Raw genomic sequence first — 23,524 nt, 5'->3', positions numbered from 1 at the left:
CTGCCCAAAACATTTAGATGATTGTGATATATAAAATAATATGTCATGTTAGGAAGTTCCATTTCATGTAATGGCTATTATACATTTAGATGTGTATTTTCTGCCTTCAGAAGAACATATGTTTCTATTAGAAGAAACAAATAATTAAAGCATCATGAAGTTTTTCAAATTCAATACACTTGCATTCTCATCTTGCTTTTATACTTTGTAAAATTAATAAATGTGCTGCAGCGTATTAGTACAGTCTGAGGTCTCTCTTTTTCCATTGGGTATGTATAGTTTTCAAAAATGTCTGAATTCATAAAATACATGGCTTGATGGCATTATCCACTGTCTAAGAAGATCAAAATTAAGAATGTTACATATCACACATATGTAGCTGGACTAATTTGGTTTTTCCAAGGTGAGAAAAGGATCTGTACATAATCACCAAAGCATACATTTTCCTTAACAAAAAGCCACTCAGAAGAGCAGGAGAAGCAAAATGGAGGAGGAGGAGGAGGAGGAGGAGGAGGAGGAGGAGGAGGAGGAGGAGGAGGAGGAGGAGGCATAACATGACTTTTGCAAGTGAAATGTGAGATGGTCTCACGAGGTCGATGGATCGTTAAGGTGCTTCCAAGTAAAAGGCATCACGCAGAGATGCAATCATATGAAGCTTTATTCAATGATAGATTAGAGAGAAAGAATTACTTGGCATGAAGGCATTCATGCCTGCATGTGAGAGAGAACAAAAGAAAAGAAAGCAAGCTAGCATAGCATAACTGGAACAGAAGAAGAACAAAACTGAAGAGGAAACTGAACAAAGAGCAGCCCCTTTGAGCAGAGGTATTTATGAGGGTCTCAGACCCTCCCCGACCATAAAACTCTCTCGCCAATGGGGCTGTAGGGATCTGGGACCCCTGACTCATCAGTGGAAGCAAAGAAGCCTCTTTGCTTCCATCTGATGACCTTTTTGGGGAACTGCCAATGGCTGGCACTAAACATCTAACATGAAATCTATCTCAATCACACAAAACAATCACCTATATGGACATAAATAATGAATATTGAGAAGATTAAAATAAAAAAACAAAACAAAATAACAGCTAGACCAAAATATTAGCCAATCGGAGAAATTAAATAAGTTTGGTTCATGTGTTGTGCAGAATAAAAATTAACACAGGCTCAAATTCATTATTTTTGCTGCCACAGAATGTGAAGCTCATGGTGATTTTTACATCCTTTTAAATTCTGTTTCAATTTCTCCTCCGTTTAGTGTCCTGATTTTTAAAACAGTTATTTACACAGCTGTGACTAAAGGTTAGACAGACTTTGTGAAAGTTTGGAAACTGAATGAGACAAAAAAACTTTTATGGAAAGAACAGAAATGTACACAAAATAAACCAGATTTACATATTTATGAGTCTTCTTTGATATTATTAGCATCTACATAGATGTAATAATTTATTTCATGCTGCAAATCTCTGGGGACATTTGAAAGATGTACCAATGTAACCTATTTTACAGATATAGTTATTTTAGGCTTGGTTAGAAGAAAAGTCTTTATGATGTCCAGAATAAATTTGACTATAGGATCTTTACTTGGAAAGGAGGCATAAAGTGTAGTTCTAAGCAAATATTTCAGTAAAGTAAGAAGGCAATGAATATTCACAAAAATAAACCACAATGGCAAATCATTGGCTTTCAGGGCAACAAAAAGATATATTCTTAGGTTTTAAGGCAGATATAAAAATTAAAATATTATTGAAGAGCATGGAGATTAATGCTAGTAAGTGTTTGGATCTGGCAATCAAATTTAAACAAATAACTTTCTTTCCTTCCAGCTGTAACCTTTGCTCTTTTGTTCTTGCCTTAAATTTTGTGTCATATTGAAGGAACGTGACATTATTTTCCTAGATTTCTGAGATATCAGCAGTCTGTGCTATGCTGGTCTCTTGAACAGAATTAAGCAGCCTTTCCAATTTCCAGTTTTCTTTTAATCTGGACATATACATAATCTTTATTCTGTAGACAACTAAGTAAACAAAAGGCATTAGACATCCAGCTTCCTTATTTCCTAGGAGAACCTATCACAAGGATGCTAAAGGTGATATGTCATGATGTTTTGAGCAACACCCCAGCAGAGTCAAGTTAGTCGTTTTCTGAATTTTTCACATGCTGAGCACAAAAGGTTCCCATTCACTGTCCTAAGATGACTTTTCCAAAGGACATAGGGATGTTATACTTGATACCAGAGAACTGGCAGAGCGATCCTACAAAGCATAGTTGTGGAGAATCTGTGACAGAATTGCTCAAGTTATGCTGCTCTGATTTTTCATCACCCAAGGGTTAGCATGTTGTTTCTAGCTGTAGGGAGGTATTGGGAAAAGTAGAAATCTTGCCTCCAAAGCTTCTCTTGTGGGCATCCTTGCTTAGACTGGAACATTAAAGACATGTGGAATGATAGAGGCCTCTTCCAAGTAAATAATTCCCTCAACCTCTGGAGGGAAAGATCTACAGTATCCTTTGGAACCTGCAATATTCTCCCAGGAACAATGAGATTATACCATATTAATCTTGCACACTAGATTTTTTTTCTTAGGTGAGAATAGTCAAATGTGCAAGAGATGGCAAAGATCTAGTCTGGCTGGTTATACATGCCTGCTTGAGAATAGATAATTGAATATATTAGGTTGATATCACAAAGATCTTGTACTTCAACTGCTTGCTCTACTAGACCTAGGTCATTAATTTTTTTATGCAGAGAGATTTTTCCACAGTATGGCTTTAGTTTTAGAATGATTTTATTGAGGCTTGCCTAGCATGCAATTTCAACATTAAATAGTTAGACAATATCCATCATTTAATCTTACACTTATATCAGCCTATGCAAAACTTTTAACAGCCATACTACAGCATTATTATTTTTGCTATTGCTATCTGTAATATATATTATGTGTTTTTTTACTCTACTTTATTCTGAATTATGAATTGGATAAAGAACATTACTGTATGTATATGTTGTAACAAAAATAATTGGTTTAATGTAATGTAAGCCTCTGCTTTTAGCTTCTCTGAAACTTTCACAGTCAATACATTAACAAAGGTGATTTAAGAACCTAATATTGGGATTGCAAGTTTTCATGGATTATATATTCTTATTTGTACTCTTCTATCTTTTTAAACCTGATCATGGTTTATGCATCAGTTTTTTGAAATGTGTAATTTTGAGATGTTTCAAGAATGCAAGCTAGAAAACATAATAAATATATGTATAAATGATATTTAAAGAATGGATAAGCATAAGAAACTGGCAGGAAATTTATACAACTTTCAAACCAATATTTTTTCAAACCATTCACAGTCATTGTTGTTGTTGTTAGTTGCGAAGTTGTGACCGACCCATCGCAACCCCATGGACAACGTTCTTCCAGGCCTTCCTATCCTCTACCATCTTCTGGAGTCCATTTAAGCTCACGCCTACTGCTTCAGGGACTCCATCCAGCCACCTCATTCTCTGTCGTCCCCTTCTTCTATTGCCCTCCACCTTTCCCAGCATTAGGCTCTTCTTCAGTGAACCTAACAGTCATTAGTTCATTATTATCATTAAAATTTGAATATATGACAGAACAATTTGGTACAATTGGCCTTTCTTTTGAGTTATGTCAGGCTAAAGATGTCTACATGTTAACCAACAGATACATTCAGAGTCACTGGACATTACCTGTTGAGGAGCGGAACTGACACAGACCACTCATTGGGTCGTATTCCTGGTTTTCATTGGAACACAGACACAGGAAGGAGCCTTCCACATTTTCACAGAGAGCTTCGCCACATACCCCACTTAGCATTTCACATTCATTCACATCTGAAAAATAAAGTGCAACATCAACCCAAACTTCCTTCATTTTGTTTTGCTCTGTTAAATTTAACATCAATATTAACATCATCATCATCATCATCACCAAAGAAAAGACTTTTATTTCTCTTTACATCAGTGTTATCAGCTGGGAAGCTGAAAATATTTATTTTTAAAAAAATTATTTGCATTTATTATATAACTAACATAATTATTATTGAAAATAACTCATATAATTATTTATTCCAAACTGTCATTAACCTTTCCACAACTGGAATTCAAGAATGCATCCCTAATCAACTTGGCAAACTGTAGGATAATACTAAAAATGTTGCATTTACTAAGGGTGGCTCTAACAGTACTGACTTCAGAACGTTATCAAAAACAAAACAAAAAAATCCCAAAGATGAATTCTTTGAGTGAAATGTAAGGTGTTCCATACTGCAGAATCAAAATGGCATCTCTTTCTGGAGCAAATTTGGAAGGAGCCATCTTGCCTCTTAGACCAAGGAAGAGGAAAAAAACAAAACAAAACTGCCCCTCAAGTCTTAAAAAAAAACACCTAGAAAACAATTAAAATTGTAATAAGTTTCAGTTATCAGTTTAAAGGCTTTTTAATGTATATCAAGGGTAGAAAAGAAAAGGAAATAAGAAACTTGGGGAAAACTCGTATCACCATATAAGCCCAGGGCTGGTAGAACTCCACATAAAAATTCTAATTCTGGAATACAAAGGAGGTTGAATGCCCTCAACTGATTTAGAGAACAGAAATTCATAGTAGGGAATTGTTATTTTTCTTCTGAGGCTGCCTTATGGCCTTTTATAACTCTGGGAGGATTTGAAATAACTGGCATAATGCAGGACTAATATCTCCCAACCATAAAAAATGATTATATAAAAGAAAATGTGTATTGTTTAACAGTTTTGTGGAATTTCTGGAACTTTGAAATTTAAAAATCAGGTTCAAGTCTAGTCATAGCTCATGAGATACATAGCAATGATCTGAGGTTCTATGGCATCATGGTGATGTTTTTTCCCCCTGTCATTCTGCTGGGTAAGTAAGTATGACATAGGATGTCAACAGTAGCCTTGTGGTGAGTTCTGAGTGATCCATATCGCATTGCTCTAAAGCCACTAGACAGAAATTACTTTGACTAAAAAGTTTCCATTGTCTTAAAAGTTTAGACTTAACCAAGCTTTTTCAAAATTATTAGCGTTAGTTTGACTAAGATTTTCTAAAGGTGCTCTCCAAATATGTTTTTCCCTACATGTTAGACCTCTGGATCTCAACCATATATTGGTTATCATGGCCCTGATCTTATATTAATGAAGAAATGAGAGTAGTAGGGCAGAAACTCTTCTTAAAGCTATCATTTACCATTTCATTTTGGAAAACTTTCTTGTTCTGAGATATTTTCAGTCCACACAAATAAACTACTTTGGTGAATGCAGAATTAGCAACTGATGACTTCAGTTGTTCAATGATTCAATTGTTTTCCAAAGAGCTTTAGTTTTGCCCTTTTATCACATGGATCTCTGGGCCCCCAGCCTTTTATCTGGCAGGACTGCAGCAGATAAATTAAACCAGCTAAAGGCACTTCTATCAAATATAATGAAAGCTGCCCCTAACCTTGCTGACAAGGGAATATTGTTTATTTGCTAAATGATTCATTTATTTAGTTTTGGCCAGGGAAAAGCAAAGTAGTGTCTTCAACCCCCTCAGCTTTGTCCTTCAACTATTTCCAGTACACAGAATGTTTTTTGGAGGGAAAAATGTATTTCTAGTGGGTAGGATTTTAATTCATTTTTCTTGTTATCTAATTTATTCTAAATCAAGAAAAACAGACTGGAGAGGACTTTTTGTTTTATTTTGTTCTCTTTATCCTTGGGTTTTTGATCTTGATAGATGCATTTCTTGGGGCCCCCTCCTAACTCTCAAGATTCCTTGTGTATCGGAAGAATGGTAGGAGGAGGGAGGAAAGATAGGGAAAGAACAGAAGGGTAACCTGGAGCAGGAATGCATCAAAGGTGAAACTTGATATTTTCAACAGGACTTAAGAATGACGGCACTAGTGTCACACATATGAATTAAGAAGAGTTTCTTCTTTTACTTGGAAGTTTTCTATTTTAGAGGATTTTCATCTGTTTCCAACTTCAAAATGAAGGGAAAGTATTTGTGCCACCAATGTTCAGGTAGTTCTGATTTCGTTCTCATTTTGTGATCTTGGTCCAAAACAATCCTATTCTAGATCTTGCATATTATTCTCACATCTCCATACAATGTAGCCTCCTTATTGGCGACCCAATTTGGGACAGAGTCAGCACATTGCCTCCAACAATCTGGTTCCTCATTTTACTAATCTCAGAAGAATGGAAGGCTGAGTGAACCTTGAGCCTGTTAAGATCAAACTCCAGGCTATTGGCAGAGTTTGCCTGCAATACTGCATTCTAACTACTGCGCCACTATGGTTCCTTTATCCCATTATCCTAATTGCTCTCTTGGTTTGTCATTTGTATTTCCCTTTTAAATTTTAAAAACTTTAAAAAGTTAAATTATGCCAATAATATTAACAAAATGTATGAACAGTCTGATGTTTTCACAAAAGGATTCTAAAAAGGTAAGATAATGGGTGCCTTATTAAAAAGTTGTTCATAAATTTATTTATTTCTGTACATAATAAAAATAACAAGAAACTTAAGAAAATTGATTTGTTAAGGAAAATTGTTAAAATTTAACAACTTACCCACACAACCCTGCCCGTCCTGCAGATATTGATATCCCTGATAACAAAGACAGCGGTAGGAGCCGGGAGAATTTTCACAGAAACCATGGTCACCGCATATAGTATTGTTTGCACATTCATCCATATCTGAAAATAGCAAATTATACTTGGCGGTTATTATTATTATTATTACTATTATTACTATTACTATTATTATTATTATTATTATTATTATTATTATTATTATTATTATTATTATTATTATTATTTCTGCCTTTACTCTAAGAGCAAGGCAGCCTTTTCCTAACAATAGCCATGTGAGACTGAGTTGGACTGAAAGAAAATGATATTGTTATTGTTTATGTTTTAATTTTGTAAGCTGCCCAGAGCCATGTATGTGAGATGGGTGGCTATAAAAATTGAATGAATAAATGAATGAATGAATGAATAAAGAATGAAAGAAACTTCTGGTCCTGCACAGCAGTCAAGGGGTTCGGGACTCCATGCCCTTCGGCTGAGTTTTTCCCTGTTAGGGGACTCTAAATGGGCCTGAAGCCACCCTGTAGAGGCTGCAAAGAAGGAAGGAAGTCCTGGGGACCTCGGAGAGATGGTGGTTGACCTGATTGGTCCAGGAGAAGCCTTCCAGAAACCAACAGGAGAAAGGCTAGCCTAACTTCAGAGTCTAGCCCAAGCTGCAAGCAATCAAAGTCAAAAGCACTATTTTAAGCTGATTGTAAACAGCACGTTTGAATCTGGGTAAGAACATTGATTTTCTCTATCCTATTTATCAACTTTCCTGAAGAAAAAAAAATCCCAAAAAGCAAAACACCTCTGAAAGTGAAGGAGAGGGGGAGATTTTTGCCCCAACCTTTTACTAATGGAAGTGGTGAATTAAACCTTTTATGGAGGACAAAAATGTATTGAAATGAAATGAAATGACTATAAAACCTAAATTTGGATAAGTTTGAAATCACTGAATGGTTAAGATTCTCATTTTAAAGGCATTTTGTTCATTTTGAAAATTTGAAAAATAAACCAGTGCTGACATCTAGTGGTGGATGAAGACTACGATAAGCTATGGCTTTCATAGAGGACTTGGCAAAATCTGGAAAAAAACTAATCTCTACTTGTGACCTTTAAAGCTCTAACAACAGAGAACAGCTGTGACAAAAAAGAAAACAATCTGGGCTCCAGACAAAGTGAGACTTACAAACATCAGGGAACAAAAAAAAAACTTTTTTGAACTTTCTGGATTACAAGTATCTATTTAACTGAGCTGAGCTTGTCGATCAGAAGGTCGGCAGTTTGGTGGGTCAAATCCTGAGTGCCGTGTAACAGAGTGAGTGCCTGTTACTCGTCCCAGCTTCTGCCAACCTAGCAGTTCGAAAGCACGTAAAAATGCAAGTAGAAAAATAGGGACCACTACGGTGGGAAGGTAACAGCGTTCTGTGCGCCTTTGGCATCTAGTCATGCCGGCCACATGACCACAGAGATGTCCTCGGACAAACGCTGGCTCTTCAGCTTTGAAACAGAGATGAGCACCGGCCCCTAGAGTTGGAAATGACTAGCACGCATGTGCGGGGGATCCTTTACCTTTACCTATTTAACTCTGACCCCAAAGCTATTTGCAGAGAAAAGAAAATTTGGATTCTTCACCATCATGGAAAATCAGAGATTTATAGAAAGAACCTATCAAGAAAAAATAAATACTTTTCAAGAGGAGACATATGATATGTTGCAACTAATTCAAATAACAATGATTTCAAACCACAAAGAAATCCAAAATATGTTAGAAAATATAAACCAATTCATCTCCAATTTAAGTTTACAACAAAAAAATCCCAGGAAACAACAACAGAGAAGGAACAGATAAAACAGACAACTGAATACAAATTTGAGGATAGAGACTTAAAGATAGAACCTAACAAAACAAAGAAGTATGATTTAACCCAAGTGGAAAAATGTTTACAAGAAATACTGGATTTGGAAAAGACAACTTATACTTTAACACCACAAAACAAATTTGAGGATAAGAAAAAATATTGGACAAAATGGACTGCAGACATGAGAGGAAAAACACTAGAACTGGAGAGATAAAAAATGATAAGAGAAGCAGAGAGAAAAAGAAAAAGAAAAAAAAAGATTTTCAACAAAAATGAATGGTCAAATGCCTCTCACAAAGATATTGTACTTGTCTTACCTTTTATATCTACAGTAACACCTACAAGAATATGGAAAGATTCTTTGATTCAGCAGAACATATTGATTAAGAAAGATACTGGGCAAAAGAAAAAGGCTAAACTGAAAGTTAAGAAAATAGATGATGGGGCCTGTTGGAGAGAATATTTAAAAAAGAAACACCTGTTCGAATATGGTTAAAGAAATAGAAAAATTTTGGGTATGAATTTGATTTTAAGAGGGAAGAGCCCCTCAAGTAACATAGTACTTTCTTTTTCTTCTCTCTTTTTATTTTATTTCTTGATATGAGTAATATAAAAGAGTTGGAATGGCTTATATAAAGGAAATGTTTTAGATATTTAAAGGTGATTGACTTTAAGAAAATTACAATGGATTAAAAAAATGTTTTGAATAAGAATTAAAAGACTAGAAGACTAGATTTATTAAATGGAATATTTAAAGATTAAATATATTTTTAATTATGGTAAAAAGAATGAAATTTTTTTGGAAATAAATATGTACTAGCTTATAAGAAATAGGAATTTTAAGTAGCATACTATCTTTTTATTTTTTTATTCTTCTTATTTTTTCTTTTTTTTTGTCTTGTTTATTCTTTAAGAAAGGTAAAAGTATTGGGTTGGCTTACATGAGAAAAAATAGACTTAAATAGGTAAAGGTAATTAACTGTGAGAAAATCTTAACCAGTAAGAATGTTTTGAACATTGTGGGAAAAACAAATATAAACAAGAACTGTAAACAGGATCTATGATGAAACAACCAGAATGACTAGATAGAAAAGGAATATTATATTGATGTATTATCTGTAGAAATATTAGAAAACTTTATACTCAATCATCATTCACTAAAATAACAAGAATTGTATTAACGTAAGGTTGGTAAAAGAGAACATTATGGGAAAAAGAGGAAATCAAGTAAAGTTATTATGTGGATTATAGACAATAGAAATCAACTGTTAGTGAATGTTTCTTAAATGTAAACTCAGAGAACGCACTGTTTACCGAATGTGAAGGTGATTATGTTAAAAAAAATTAATACAACATATGTTTTTTTAAAAAAAGAATAAAGAATGAATGAATCAATGAATGAATGGCCGGCCCAAAGTCAGCCCGACTTCCATGTTTGATAGAAGTTGAAAGTGAATATTCCTAATCCATGCTATCACCTTAACTACCATACAGCAATGACTTTCCTAATATTATATCCAATGCTTTTTTTGTAAAAGAAAAAGGTGCCGGAACTCACACGTCATACAGCCTGCCTTGCCTACCCTACAAGGTTCCATCCAAAAAAGGTGCCGGAACTCCGTTCTGAGCGTTCTATGACAAAAAAAGCCCTGATTATATCCATTGATATTAGTGGATATAATAAGCCAAATTGTACAGAAAAAACATTTAGAAATAAGTATCTGCTTATGTTGGGAATGAAACTGTTGCAAAGCTATCATTCTATGGTCAAAATATGAACCACATATTCTTCTGTAGTTTTCTTGGATTTGTCCAGACCATTTACCCCTTAATAGTGTTAGAAAGACGATGGTATTAACCTGGTTTAATAGAAGAGACAGCAATCTCATTCTTTTCTTCCTGTTGGGCCTCACCTAATAAAACATAACCTCCTAAACCCATATCCATTATCTAAAAGCAGTAGCTTATTCTTATACAGAATTGGGCTAGATTTGATTCTTGAGTGTAAAGAAATAAAAGGCTGGGCTGTTAGTTTGATCTCCAAGTTTGGTGATTTGGCTGCAAGCTCAGAGGTCAAACCAAAAGCCCATCTACCAATCCGAGCTACTAATATTCAAAGACATATTAAATAAAAGGCTTCATATAGATCTATATTTCTGACAAATATTTGGTATTTGTCATTTGGTGCCCTTAGGCAGCTCATACAACGTTATGAGCTGGGAACTACTGTTTGACACCCTGTTAAATTACTTCTTCTGAGAAAACTCAAAAAATTTCACTGTGCTGCTGTTAACTCATCTGAATCATTATGTGGGACAGTGAAATATATTATTCTGTCAATTTTGTAGAGCATGGAGTTCTATGAGAATCTTTTTAGAGAAAGAATGAAAACTAATGATTGGATATAAGAATCAGAGCTCTATCAAACCCATTTCACCTTCACATGTTCGGCCATCTCTAGAAACCGTAAAACCCTGTTCACAAATGCAGCGGAAAGAACCCTCAGTATTTAAACATTTTCCATGGGAGGAGCAGAGGTTGGATCCTGCACATTCATTGATATCTGGAGGGAACACAAAAACAGAAGCCAAACAAATTTATATTAATATGAACCCTGAACTTCTAACATGATCAGCAACATTTAAAATAGCCATTACTATTTCTGAAATACTCATATATGGGAAACTCCAGGAAAGTCTTTATTAACAAGTAATAAAAATTGCATGGTTGATAACTGTGCCATACTAACTAACTAGCCTCCAAGAGTGAAATGGGATTCTTCTCCTTCCCACTAACCTAACAAAGTAATGTTGAATCTTGGAAATGCAGTACACCTTATGCCAATACTTAAAAAAATAACCCGGCTGAATACAAAAAGGCTGCAGTTGTGTATCTTATAGCAGGTATTTCTTAGATGCTATAAGCAGGAACACAAATGTCAAATTGAGTACTGTATGTCCATAAAGATGCTGATTTTCGACAGTGACTTCTTGATGATGCTTGATCTCAGCATAATGCCAGCTGAAGTATACTGGAGACAGTACTGCACCATTTATGATGTTCACTGGCTCCAAAACACGTCTCCAATTCCCTTCTTGCTGCAAGGTTCCTTTCATCACTTGGCACCATTTTAAAAAAGTATTACATTAAATAAATAATTAAATCAGGACTGGCATTCTACCAAGGAAAACGCTAGCCTCTACCTTCATCTTTATTTATGAAAGTGCTCCTGGCTTTCACATAAACCATTAAGGGGGGGTGGAAGGAATATATTTACAGCCCAGTACTTTGAAATTTCAGGAAAAAAAAATACAAAAAAAGGATGGTGAAAGATTTTTCTAAGGAGTTAGAGGAGAAGTGGTAGTGAAACAGTTTACCAGGTTTGGTTTCTGAAAAACTCCTGAAAGCTCGCTCTTTTGTGAGTGTTCTCAACATTGCAATTATGCCCACTATTCTCAAGAACCTGTCTACTCCAGCACTTGTTGGTAAATGTTACAAATGCTAATAAAAGTGGGACAGAAAATTTCCTGGGATCAATTTTCACCACTTCAGGCAATTTTAACTGTTTTGCAGCCTTTTGGTTAAGGTCAAGTAGAGTTTGACATTTTCCACGCTGTATGCCTGCTTTTCAAGGTAACTATTCTAAAATATACAGAAGCAGGTAATTCAGGCTTTCCTTCCATCACACCAAATAACGTTGTCTACATACTTGTGGAGATGATGGATACTAAGATGAATGTACTAATTGGACTCATACTCATTTTCATAGGATTTTTTTCAGTCCATTTTTTTTCTGGAAAACTATCAACTTCCATTATGCAGGAACTTATGCAAATGAAAGGATGTATTAAATTTATAATTATAATATTAATAATTATAATTTTTAATTGTAAAATTTGAACTTATGGGATAATTCTTTTAAAACAATTGTAAATGTCAGGATAGTGCTTGACAAATGCTATGATGTCAAGAATACTCATACAATAATTTCTACTATACAAAATTATGTTTCTTAGCTTTTTTTTTAAAAAAGAAATCCTTTAATGATACTGTACCTTGACAACCTCTAGAAGGAATTAACTGGAAGCCCTCTGGACATGTACACTCATAAGACCCTTTGGTATTAATACAAGTTCCCCCACGACAAACATTCTTGTCTTCTTCGCATTCATTAATATCTGAAACAAATCCAATTTCAGATAGAAGATACTTAACTAACAATATCTCTCTATAGAAAAATCAGAGATAGAGGAATGCTTGAGTGATTCACATAAAAGTACGTTTTGGGGTACCATAAAGGCAACAAAATATTAATCTACCTTCAAATAATGCTAGAATGTTCTAAATTTCAAGCACTAGAAGCGAACAATTGGTGCTAACAATTTTCCAATTTGGGCAACACTGGAGCCCATATGTATATCATCATTGGCTGAACAGACAGTATTAGGATATAAATAGCAGTCTGCTGATAGAAATGGACTTTGTATGGATACGTAAGAAAATATAGGACTCATTTGTGCAAAACACAGTAAGTTAAATAAAGCATGTTAGTGGTATGTTTATTTTATACACACACAGAGACAAATAATATTTGTATTAGATAATTATATATAGAATTGAAATTGTTTATTGTTCTAACAATAAACAATACACATTATACTTTTGTATCTTGTTTTTTGCTGTATTTTTCACTTATTTATTAAACATATGCTACTGTTTTTTGATAATATATGTATTTTTATGTTTTGTTTCTTTTGCTGTTTTCTTTTCTGTTATATTAAAGGCAATAAAAAGGAACAAAAACATGCTCAGTTACTTAAATTGTATAAAGCACTGGCAAAATCCTTTTAAAAAATAGACACAATGTTTTGATAATAAATTGAGAAATTCTTGTACCATATTTATAGAAGCTAAATAATTTAATGTACGGCTCATCATATTACTTGATAATGAAGCTGAATTATGTGGGTGCTTGTATGATTTAGATGCTTTGCCCAGAGACCACTTATAATTTTGGATGAAAAAATTATGAAAGAACAGATTTAACACATATGTAAATGAAGTTCATGTTCATAAATCCAGACACTAAATATATTACAATGATGGTGATCCCATGCAATCCTACAGTTGTTTTACTTGACTTGTCTTGTAATTAAACATGAAGGGGAGGCAAATGTTATTTAATTTGTTAAGGGTTACAATAATATGAACATGGCTATAAGAATGCCAGCAAAATTTTAAAAACTATGACTTACATATAGCTTCCCCCCCCCAAGTATTTTAAAAATTGCTTCAGATTATTTGGAAACCACAGTTGGTAGACAACCAAGTTTAAATAAGAATATAATAGGGGAAAGACTCAGACTAATTCAAGTCTCTTTTTATTCTGGGCAAACCTATATATATAAAATCACTTACCAGCAGTAAAAAATTAAAGAGGCCATATGTAACATGTCTGACAGATGGAATGTCAACAAGAGAAGCATTCCCATAATTGTATTTCCACAGAAAAGAAAGCTTTTGAATGTCTATGTTCCACACAGCTGTTAAATGCTATAACCATTTGTCCCCTTATATAAATCTAAATCATACAAGAACTCAGATTTCATGAATTGCAAAAGCATTTATGTATTTTTTTTCAGCAATTGGTCACTGGCTAACAATACTACATTTAAATCAGGCACAAGTTTCTAAGAATATTTGTTTTAGTTACTAAGTTATAATGTTTGGTACTTTAATCAATTCAAGACCAACAAAATATGTTAGAAATGTGGGTGGAGGCATCAACTAGAGTCCAATGTTTCATATAAAATATATGCCCATGAAAGTGAATCAGCTACCTTCTCTAGTGCTGTGATGTTCCAAAATCACCCACCATGGAAATTAAGGTGAAAAGAAAGAACAATTGACTATATATAACAAGGATGAAATAATTGTGCATTTGTTACACCAGACATGTCAAACACAAGGCCCGGGGGCCGGATCCGGCCCGCAAAGTGGTTTCATGCGGCCCGCGAAGCCATCCTGGAAACAGTGAGGGAACGGCCCCCCACTGCCTTGGCCCTGGCCCAGAGACCACCCTTCTGCCAGAGACCCCCAGATCTGTCCCACTCCTGCCCAGGCCCCCATAGGCACCCTTAATGCCAATGATGTAGAGCTGGCCATGCCCACCCAGTAGGCCACACCCACTCTAGCCACGCCCACCCAGTAGGCCACGCCCACCCAGGCCTCACCTACCTGGCCCCCCGAGGGCAACCACAATACTGATGCGGCCCTCAGTGAAATTGAGTTTGACACCCCTGTGTTACACAATTATTATACTGTAGAAAGGCTGTGGTAGGGTAGCCCCAAAGAGTAAGAATTGGGTGGTTTTTTTTGTAACCTTTGCTTGAAGTTATTATTTAGGATGAGGGAAGGTGTCTTCTGCCCTCAGCAAGAGTTTGGACTACATGGCCGACAAATGTCCCACTCCCCTTGATCATACGCCTATGATTCTAAGTAATAATATTGTTAGGAAGAATGCTTCGCATTGAATGATATCATTTCATGTGTTATCTCACACAAACACACACACAGGGTGTAAAAATTGTAATTCACAAAAAAGCATTTGGCTGAATGGTTAATGAAAACATGGTAAAAATGAAAGTTACAATATACCTTCACAATAGTCTCTTGCATGTGACAACTGATAGCCTTGCTCACAAATACACCTGTAAGATCCAGCTACGTTTCTGCATTGCCCATTTCTGCAGAGCTGCTGCTGTTGCTGACATTCATCTACATCTGCAAATAATCAATAAACATTTAGGTATTTATTTAAACTCTGTTCCCCACAACTAACAGTTTTTAACTCTTTTAAAATACACTCATGTACTTATATTTTCAAAGAGCATTAAGAATTGAATCAAAACATATTAAGTTTATTAGCAATTTCAATATGGTTGCTTGATAGAGTAAGTTGTCTTTCCTGTATTAATTGCCCGTGTTGTAATCCTGGCAGGTTGCCAACAGGGAGAAATTGGATGGATGGATCTGGATACACAATATTATTATAATTTTTTTATTGAAATTGACTCCAATCATATTCAGCTGTTGCTCACCCATGAGCTTACAATAACTTTTTCCTTTCTCATACTTTAAGGATGCTCAGCTGTGCCAACATCTGGATTTCGGCAGGAAAAGTCATTTAAAAGTCACACAAAAAAGTAGAAAAACATATATTGCTACAGTGCTGCAGAATAACTAGTTGCAAATTCATTCCAGAAACAAAATGGCTCACACTCACTCTGAGTTCAGAATCTATAGAGATAACCCAGTGGTTCCCAACCTTTTCTATACCCCGCACCCCTAGAACACTTCTGATATATTCTCGCACCCCTTACAAAAGTTCAAAATAACGGCAACGAATTATGCATATACACTATAATTTTGAAAACCCAAGTTTTTGCACCCCCGGGAGTATCATCTCGCACCCCCAAGGGGTGTGAGCATCCCTCGTTGGGAACCCAAGATAACCAAAGTAATGCACTATGGCATTACCTGAGGTTTTTAAATCCCATGAATCCCATTGGCCATGGTCCTCTGCAATCTCAGCTTTGCCACTTGTGGACTGGATGCTTGCCCCACCTGGCTGAGCTAGAGCAGCTAGAGAGGGACTGCAAATTAGATGTGACTGTTCTCCTTTGAGGAAAGGGAGATGCCAGAGGCCTTTATAAAGCATTGGTTCATCTGCTTCTCAAGAGGAGATGTCTGTATCCAACAGAGTTAAACAGTTTCTATCCTATCTTTAACCATAACTTTCTGGGGGAAAATAATGGGGCTGCAATTGCACAGGGCCTAGCAGAATATGGATTACCTGACTCATGGCACTCCAGGTTTGAACCTGGGCATGGGACAGAAACTTAACTGGTTGCTTTCATAGATGACCTTTGGTAGGACTTGGATGAAGAAAGTAAGACAGTTCTTGCCCACCTAGATCTTTCAGCAGATTTCAGTAGACTACAGCAGGGGTCCCCAACCTAGGCAACTTTAAGACCTGTGGACTTCAACTCCCAGAATTCACCAGCTGTCTGGCTGGTGAATTCTGGGAGTTGAAGTCCACAAGTCTTAAAGTTGCCAAGGTTGGGGACCCCTGGACTACAGTATCTTTCTGGATTACTAGAAAGGCATGGGAATTGAGGGGACAATGTTACGATAGTTCCACTCCAACCTAAGTGGGCAGGTCCAGACAGTGGTTGTGGGATAGAAAAGTCATGGGCTCTTGGTCATGGAAGGTCTTAGGATTTAATTCTTTCCTCTATTTTGTCTAAAAATTACATAAAACTACCAAAGAATTAGGTTTGGGGTGAGGTATGATCAATATGTAGATAGGTAACTGAGTATTGTAACTCACGTCTCCATTCTGGACTTGAGAGAGACAGTGGAAGTCATGATGTACCATTTGGAGGCTATCAAAATCTGGATGGGGGAAATGAAGCTCCACTTAAACAGGATGGAGTGGCTGCTGAGTAAGGAGCTGACTCTAGGACAGTGCCATTTTTGACTCTTGATGGGGTTGCAGTCCCCTAGAAAGAGCAGGGGAAAGTGTAGCTAGGAGAACTTTTGCCTACTCAGAGCCTTATTTGGAACAAGAAGCAATAACGATGCTCATACTCTTGTCATTTTTAGATTATTGTAATTTGCTCTACACGAGGTTGCCTTTGAAAACCATCCAGAAACTTCAGCTAGTCCAGAACATGAAACTGCCATGTTATATCTCCACATACAATTCAAGGTGTTGGCCACTACCTACAGAGTTCAGTGTGGCTCAAAGTCTGAATATCTTAGAATTTCCTAATAGTCTCTGCCTATCCTATTCAATAAATGGTGGGTGCCTGCTAAGGGTCCACTCCTATGAGGAGGCATGGGAGAGGGGACCTGAAAGTGGCTGTTTCCTGTAGAAGTTCATTATCTTTAGAAAGCTTGCCACCCAAAACAAGGATGACTATGCTTAATAAATAGATTTCTTGCCATTAAATAAATCACATAAGTATTAGTCATGTTTTTACCTTCACACTGATCTCCTGCTGGGGAAAGTTGATAACCTTGGCTACAAAGGCATCTGAAAGATCCCTCAAGGTTTTCGCACTGGCCATTTGTGCAAAGACTGCTATACTGACATTCATTTACATCTGTGAATAGAAAAGATATATTTTAAACATTACTTGTTTGCTTACTATGATGCAAACATTTTCCACAGAATCTATCAATAAATTGTCACTGACTTCTTTCAATGCAAACTTTAGTCAAGTTTCCTTTTATTACTCACGTTTGCTTCCCCACTAGGAATGGATGAATCTGTTAATTCCCATTTATCTGACACTTGTTTTTATTCATTATTTTTAAAGAAATCAGAAGAGAAGAAAAGAATTAGAAAACATTTGTGTTATAAAGTTCAACTCTTGGCATGTACAGGGGTCCAAATTAGGGCATCTTTGACAGATGGGTATCAAATTCTGCTTCAGTATGTATATAATAATAATAATAATAATAATAATAATAATAATAATAATAATAATAATAATAATAATAATAATAATAATAATAATAATAATAATAATTTTATTTGTATACCGCCCTTCTCCCGAAGGACTCAGGGCGGTGAACAGGGCAATACATGTTAAAAGACAAGAATACAAAAATTAAAAGAGATTAAACAAGATGCCCAAGAACTATAACTATAAGTTAAAATACATAAAAAGCAATAAAACCAAACCCATCACCCATCAGGCCAGGCCGGCTTGTTCGAACAGGTAGGTCTTTAGGTTGCGCCGGAAGGAGTGAAGGTCGGGCGCCATCCGGAGCTCAACCGGAAGATGGTTTCATAAATCCGGTGCGCCCACAGAGAATGCCCTCCCCCTGGGGGCCACCAGTTGACATTCTTTGACCGGTGGCACCTTGAGGAGGCCCTCTCTGTGGGAGCGCACTGGGCAGAGGGAAATTGATGCCAGCCGCAGGTGCTCCCTGAGGTATTCCGGACCCATGCCATGAAGGGCTTTATAGGTCATTACCAGCACCTTGAATTTCACACGGAAGACAACTGGGAGCCAATGCAGCTCGCGGAGCAGGGGTGTAACATGGGAGTATCGGGAAACTCCCAACACAACTCTCGCGGCTGCATTCTGTACCAGTTGGAGCCTCCGAGTGGTCCTCAAGGGCAGCCCCATGTAGAGAGCGTTGCAGTAGTCCAAACGAGAGGTCACGAGCGCATGGGTGACCGTACGCAAGGCATCCCGGTCTAGATAGGGCCGCAACTGGCGCAGCAGGCGAACCTGGGCGAAAGCCCCCCTAGTCACATTTACATTTATTTAGTGAAAGGGAATGTATAATGTCACTGGTAATTAGTTTTATTCTCAAATATTTTTCATTGTTTTTTTTAATATTCAACTGCAATCTGTCTTCCAGTAATTTAAGTCTGTTATTTAAAGTCTTGTATCCAGGGATAATAGAGAACAGGTCTTGGACTTCTGTGTCATTCTTTCATATTCTTTCTGCTATATTCTGCCTTAAATATCTCTGCTCAAGGCTGCAGTTTCTTCAGTCTCTTCTTACAGATTTCTAATTTCTTTCAGCTTTCTAATTCTCCAATTACTCTTGTTCACTTCTTTAAATCTAAGATATATATGTACTATGGTATATATATATATATATATTTCTCCAAGCAGATGCATCTGTGTTTGCAAAACTCCTTAGTGTACACATATGTTTGCGATTTCGTATAATATAATACAATTGTATACATTATTTTTATACACATATACTAGATTGTTTCCATAATAATTTGTTTTTTAAGCTGGCAAAGCGCATCATGGAGAAATGAAGATTTTAAATTATTCCGAGAAATTCAATCTTGGTTTGTTATGATTTAAAAATATGAAATTGGATGAATTCACTCAAATGCAGAGTAAATAAATTTTTCTTCTATTCTTAATCCTAACTCTAATGCTAATTCTATCATCCAATCCATCTGGAAATGTACTGAGTAATAACTGAGTTGAAATTTATACTGGAAAAATGAATTACAATAGCCTGTACCTTTAGAGAGGCTAGTCTGTAATCTGAAAAGCTGTGTATGAGAAGTGTTGTCTCATAGGAAGGGCCTTGATAGGGCAATCCTGAGCCTTCAAGAAGATGTAGCTGTTATGTATGCAGGCACCTGCATAGCAACAGCCACCAGGGGGCGGTGGCCTGAACGGTTTCAGCGGGAAACCTAGGGCCAACCCCATTGGCTGTCCGCTTACCTGGCTACGTATTTAAGGAGGCCAGGTAACCCTCATTCCCCAGTTCACTACCCCCCTTCAATAAAGAGCTGAACTCACACACCGGCTGGCGTCTCTTCCTTGCGTCGGACCCACTACACAATAGTAGCAACACAGGACTTTTGAGGAAATGGTTCAGTAGGTGCTTTGGCCTTCTGGAAACGGTTCACATAACACTACTGTTTCTCATTAAGTGATATTTGTTTTGTATTGGACAACCATAAGAAAGGCAGGTTTGGGGCAGTATCTATTGCACTCAAAAACATGCTGCACTTTGTATCTGTTAAATGCAACTCTATCATTCCCACCCATGTTGACTTGAAGAATGCTGCTTAAACCACTGTGTTTACTCCTGTAGAAACCAATTAAATGAGTCTACCATTGTTAATGCCTCCTTTTGATATTCCAAGTGAAAACAAGCAAGAAAACTCCATGAAACCACCAGTGGAGGCCATTTTAAGTAGTCTCTATTGTAAAAGACGAAAGGTGTACGATGCAATCTCGGATAGTAGATTCAAAGCCAGCAAAAAGAACTTCAAATTTAACTATGCGTACGTGTTTTTCCCCCATTGAATGCAAGATCCAATTAGTTTTCCAGTGTTTCTCCCCCCCGAAATGTCCCTTATATTTACATTTTATCAATGCATTTTTTATTTTGCTTTTAGGAGAGGGAAAAAGGAAGGTTTTATAATGGATGGAAGTATACCAATAGGTGGAAGTTCAGAAAGACTATAAAAGTATGTCTGCTTAAGATCATAGAAAATGCTGAATAAGTCCCTCAAGGTTTGCCAACAATGACTAGCACAATGAAAGGCTGTACCAAGGAATGCTTGTCTACTCTGGTTGTCATTTTCAAATGTTCCATTTTGCCTTGAAAGCAGACATCACAGGAGAAGATGCCAAAAGGCAGAGTCAAAGCCAACATAATAAAATTATCTCTCCCTGCAGCCAGACGCTAAAAGCCACGCAGTAAGATTCTAGACAATACCGGAAAAATATAATTTCTTTTAGTTGGATTTTTTTCAGAAAACGATTTCTCATATGTTCTAGCTAATTTTATTCAATGATATACATTCTAAAGAAAATTTTAAAAAATAGCTTTATAAAAATAATAAAGGACATTTTCCTCAACTTATAAAAAAATATAGGAGTAGAGTGTTAAACCTATGCCGAGCTGACTACATTTATAATCAATAAGCTTCCACGCTCAGTACAATTCAATTCAATTCAATTCAAGGTGCTGGTTTAAAACAGATGGTTTGGCACTTGTGTACTTGCAGGTTTGTCTCTCCCAAGCAGAATCGAAACCCCATCCCATATAAAGTCTAGAGGTAGGGACTAGGAGGAATATCTTGCACTTTCAAGTATAGGGAGGACTTCTCCTTGCCTGCATTTCACAAAGCGGTGAAAATATCAGCACACCCAGGCTGACAATGAGTTAAGAGATCTTATTTTTCTATTCCACAAACTGCCTTGAGTCATGACAAAAATCTAACAATGTTTGAGATAGATACATAGATAGATAATGCTGTTTATGTAAACAGACTGAAGGAGCCAGGCCAAGCTCTTGAAATATTATTGTTCTTTTACTGTTATATATGAGCCTATGACAGAGCTGTGGAAAACTTGAAATGAAATGGGTGTGGAAAGGAGTCAAAGGCTCAAATATATTTCCTTGGTAAACTACAAATTACACTCTGGTTTTAGTTTATTATTAATGATGTCAAGCAAAGATCTTTTTAGACACACAGGGCCAATGTCAAAAGCATCAACCATGGGTTTTCTCCTCCACTCCTGGATAAACAGTAGCATGACAAGCAAATGACTCGGTGAAAATGCACATCAGATGAAACTGAGCAGGATCAGGGAAATTCAGAATGCAAAAATGCCACGACATTTATTTTGTTATGTCTTGATGTCTGGTTATTATGAAAGATGAGAAAGAGAAACAGTCTGTTATTGTTAGCAGCAGGCCAACATTTCCAAAAATTTAAGACTTATTCTGAGGTGCAGATATAATCTTTGCAAGACTGTCTTACATTTAGCTCTTTATGCATTAAAAATCCAATCATCTGCTAGGCAACTAGCCTTATTCTCCAGACCTTTACTGAAGCCCAAAGTCTGATGTCTGATCGAACATGGAGCAAGACAAGTAGGAGAATTAACTATATAACAGGTCCCAACTCCTATGATGTGACTCCATGCTGCCAGAATCACAATGGATAGATACTGCACATTACCTCAAATTTTACAAACTATTATAGGCTTATGCACAAGCACATGAATAATATGGCAGCTGTCCTTCACATACATGCATACATCATACATATATATGTCCTACTTTATTCACCAATATATTTGGAGACCAGAAAACTAGACAGACTTTACTACAAATTTCCCATCTCCAAACTTTCCATATACATTCTACTGAAAACTTGAAATATTTTCAGTAGGCTGCAGTTACTGTGCTTCTGGAGCATTTTGTGATGTTTGACTGCTAAATGTTATAGAACATAATTTATCTTTTAAAGTTATTTGAAGATTAAACTGTAAAAGTTATTGTTTGTTCCTATTTTTATTTTTGTGTTTCATGCTTATTATTATTGCAACTGTTTTTGTTTATTATGTTATTTTAATATTGTTAAAAGTTTTGCTAAAATGAAGGATACAGATTAAATAAATAAATGTAATTCCTGGTTGCCTCCTATTTTAACAGAAATACAAAAGAATGTATTTGCAAAGCTAAATTCACCACTAAAATGAACAGGAAAGGAGATTATGTAGGTGCAGGCTATGGTTTTTAGAATTTTAACGAAGCAATAAAGCTTTTGCCCACCATTAGCCAATAGCCTCAGAAATAGCATCTCACTAACTTAACAATAATATAGTTTTAATAATATTTTAATCTGTGTCATTTTAATCTTTTAACTATTTTTACTTGTTTTATAACTTGTAAGCAGCCCAATGTCACCTTGTAAACAAACAAACAAAAAATAAAGGCAACTAAGAAGTGGAAAATCTAGGTGACTTAAAACTGAGCTAAATTTTCATGCCAGAAAACTGGCATGAAAGTGTAACAAAATATGTTAAAGATATTCTGCATGACATATTGCAAGTATCTTAATATTAACTGTTTCAATCAGGCTTATACAGTGGAATTCTTGAATGTTCTTTGAGGTAAATATTTAATGAGAAAAGTAGCAAAGTCTACTCTTTTCATATTTTTGCAATATAATTCACAATCCAAACATATGCATAAAACCAAGCATGTTATGGAAAATTATAAGCAAACAACAACAAAACTTTAGGAAAAACAGTCTACCCAAAATGCAAATACCAGGAAAAAGTGCTTATATCCAGGAGAAATATGCACAAAAATCTCTCCCATAAACTGAGTTATGTGTACTTTTTACACTGATTTCAATAGAATTTTAGTGGGGGGAAAATTGAAGAAAACATATACCATGACACTTTCCATTCCATGCTCTGAATCCATCTCTACAAGGGACACATTGGTAAGAACCAGGAGCATTAATGCATTCTGCATCTGGACATGTATGTGGCACTGAGCATTCATCAAGGTCTATAAAAAGAAAACATCAGTGAAATTTTTAATTGTAATTAAAGAATAAATGCACATCAAAGCAATAATAGTATGTAGAAAGGTATCAAAAATTGGCGCTGTAATACAAATTGCATAGATCGGCTGACATATATTATGTCATGTTAAGTAGGCTGAGTTTGGCAGTTTGTAGGAAGTGCAAAACATTTTGAATCTGAACT

General features: G+C 36.0%; 1 protein-coding gene across 1 annotated transcript in view; it reads right to left on the bottom strand.

The window, feature by feature from the left end:
- The window catches only part of LTBP1 (latent transforming growth factor beta binding protein 1), a 207,563-nt gene that overhangs the window by 32,648 nt on the left and 151,391 nt on the right, over positions 1-23,524 (bottom strand). The window contains exons 17-23 of the mRNA XM_083349128.1: positions 23,205-23,324; positions 17,492-17,614; positions 15,102-15,227; positions 12,500-12,622; positions 10,882-11,007; positions 6,583-6,708; positions 3,704-3,847 (exon numbers count right to left, since the gene is read on the bottom strand). Coding sequence (XP_083205254.1) covers positions 3,704-3,847; positions 6,583-6,708; positions 10,882-11,007; positions 12,500-12,622; positions 15,102-15,227; positions 17,492-17,614; positions 23,205-23,324 — 888 coding nt within the window. The remainder of the gene's footprint in view (positions 1-3,703; positions 3,848-6,582; positions 6,709-10,881; positions 11,008-12,499; positions 12,623-15,101; positions 15,228-17,491; positions 17,615-23,204; positions 23,325-23,524) is intronic.

Source organism: Vipera ursinii, assembly GCF_947247035.1.
Source record: "Vipera ursinii genome assembly, chromosome: 1".
Lineage (NCBI taxonomy): Eukaryota > Metazoa > Chordata > Lepidosauria > Squamata > Viperidae > Vipera > Vipera ursinii.
Note: the sequence above shows the minus strand (reverse complement) of the source record. Positions and strands in the feature narration are given on the sequence as shown.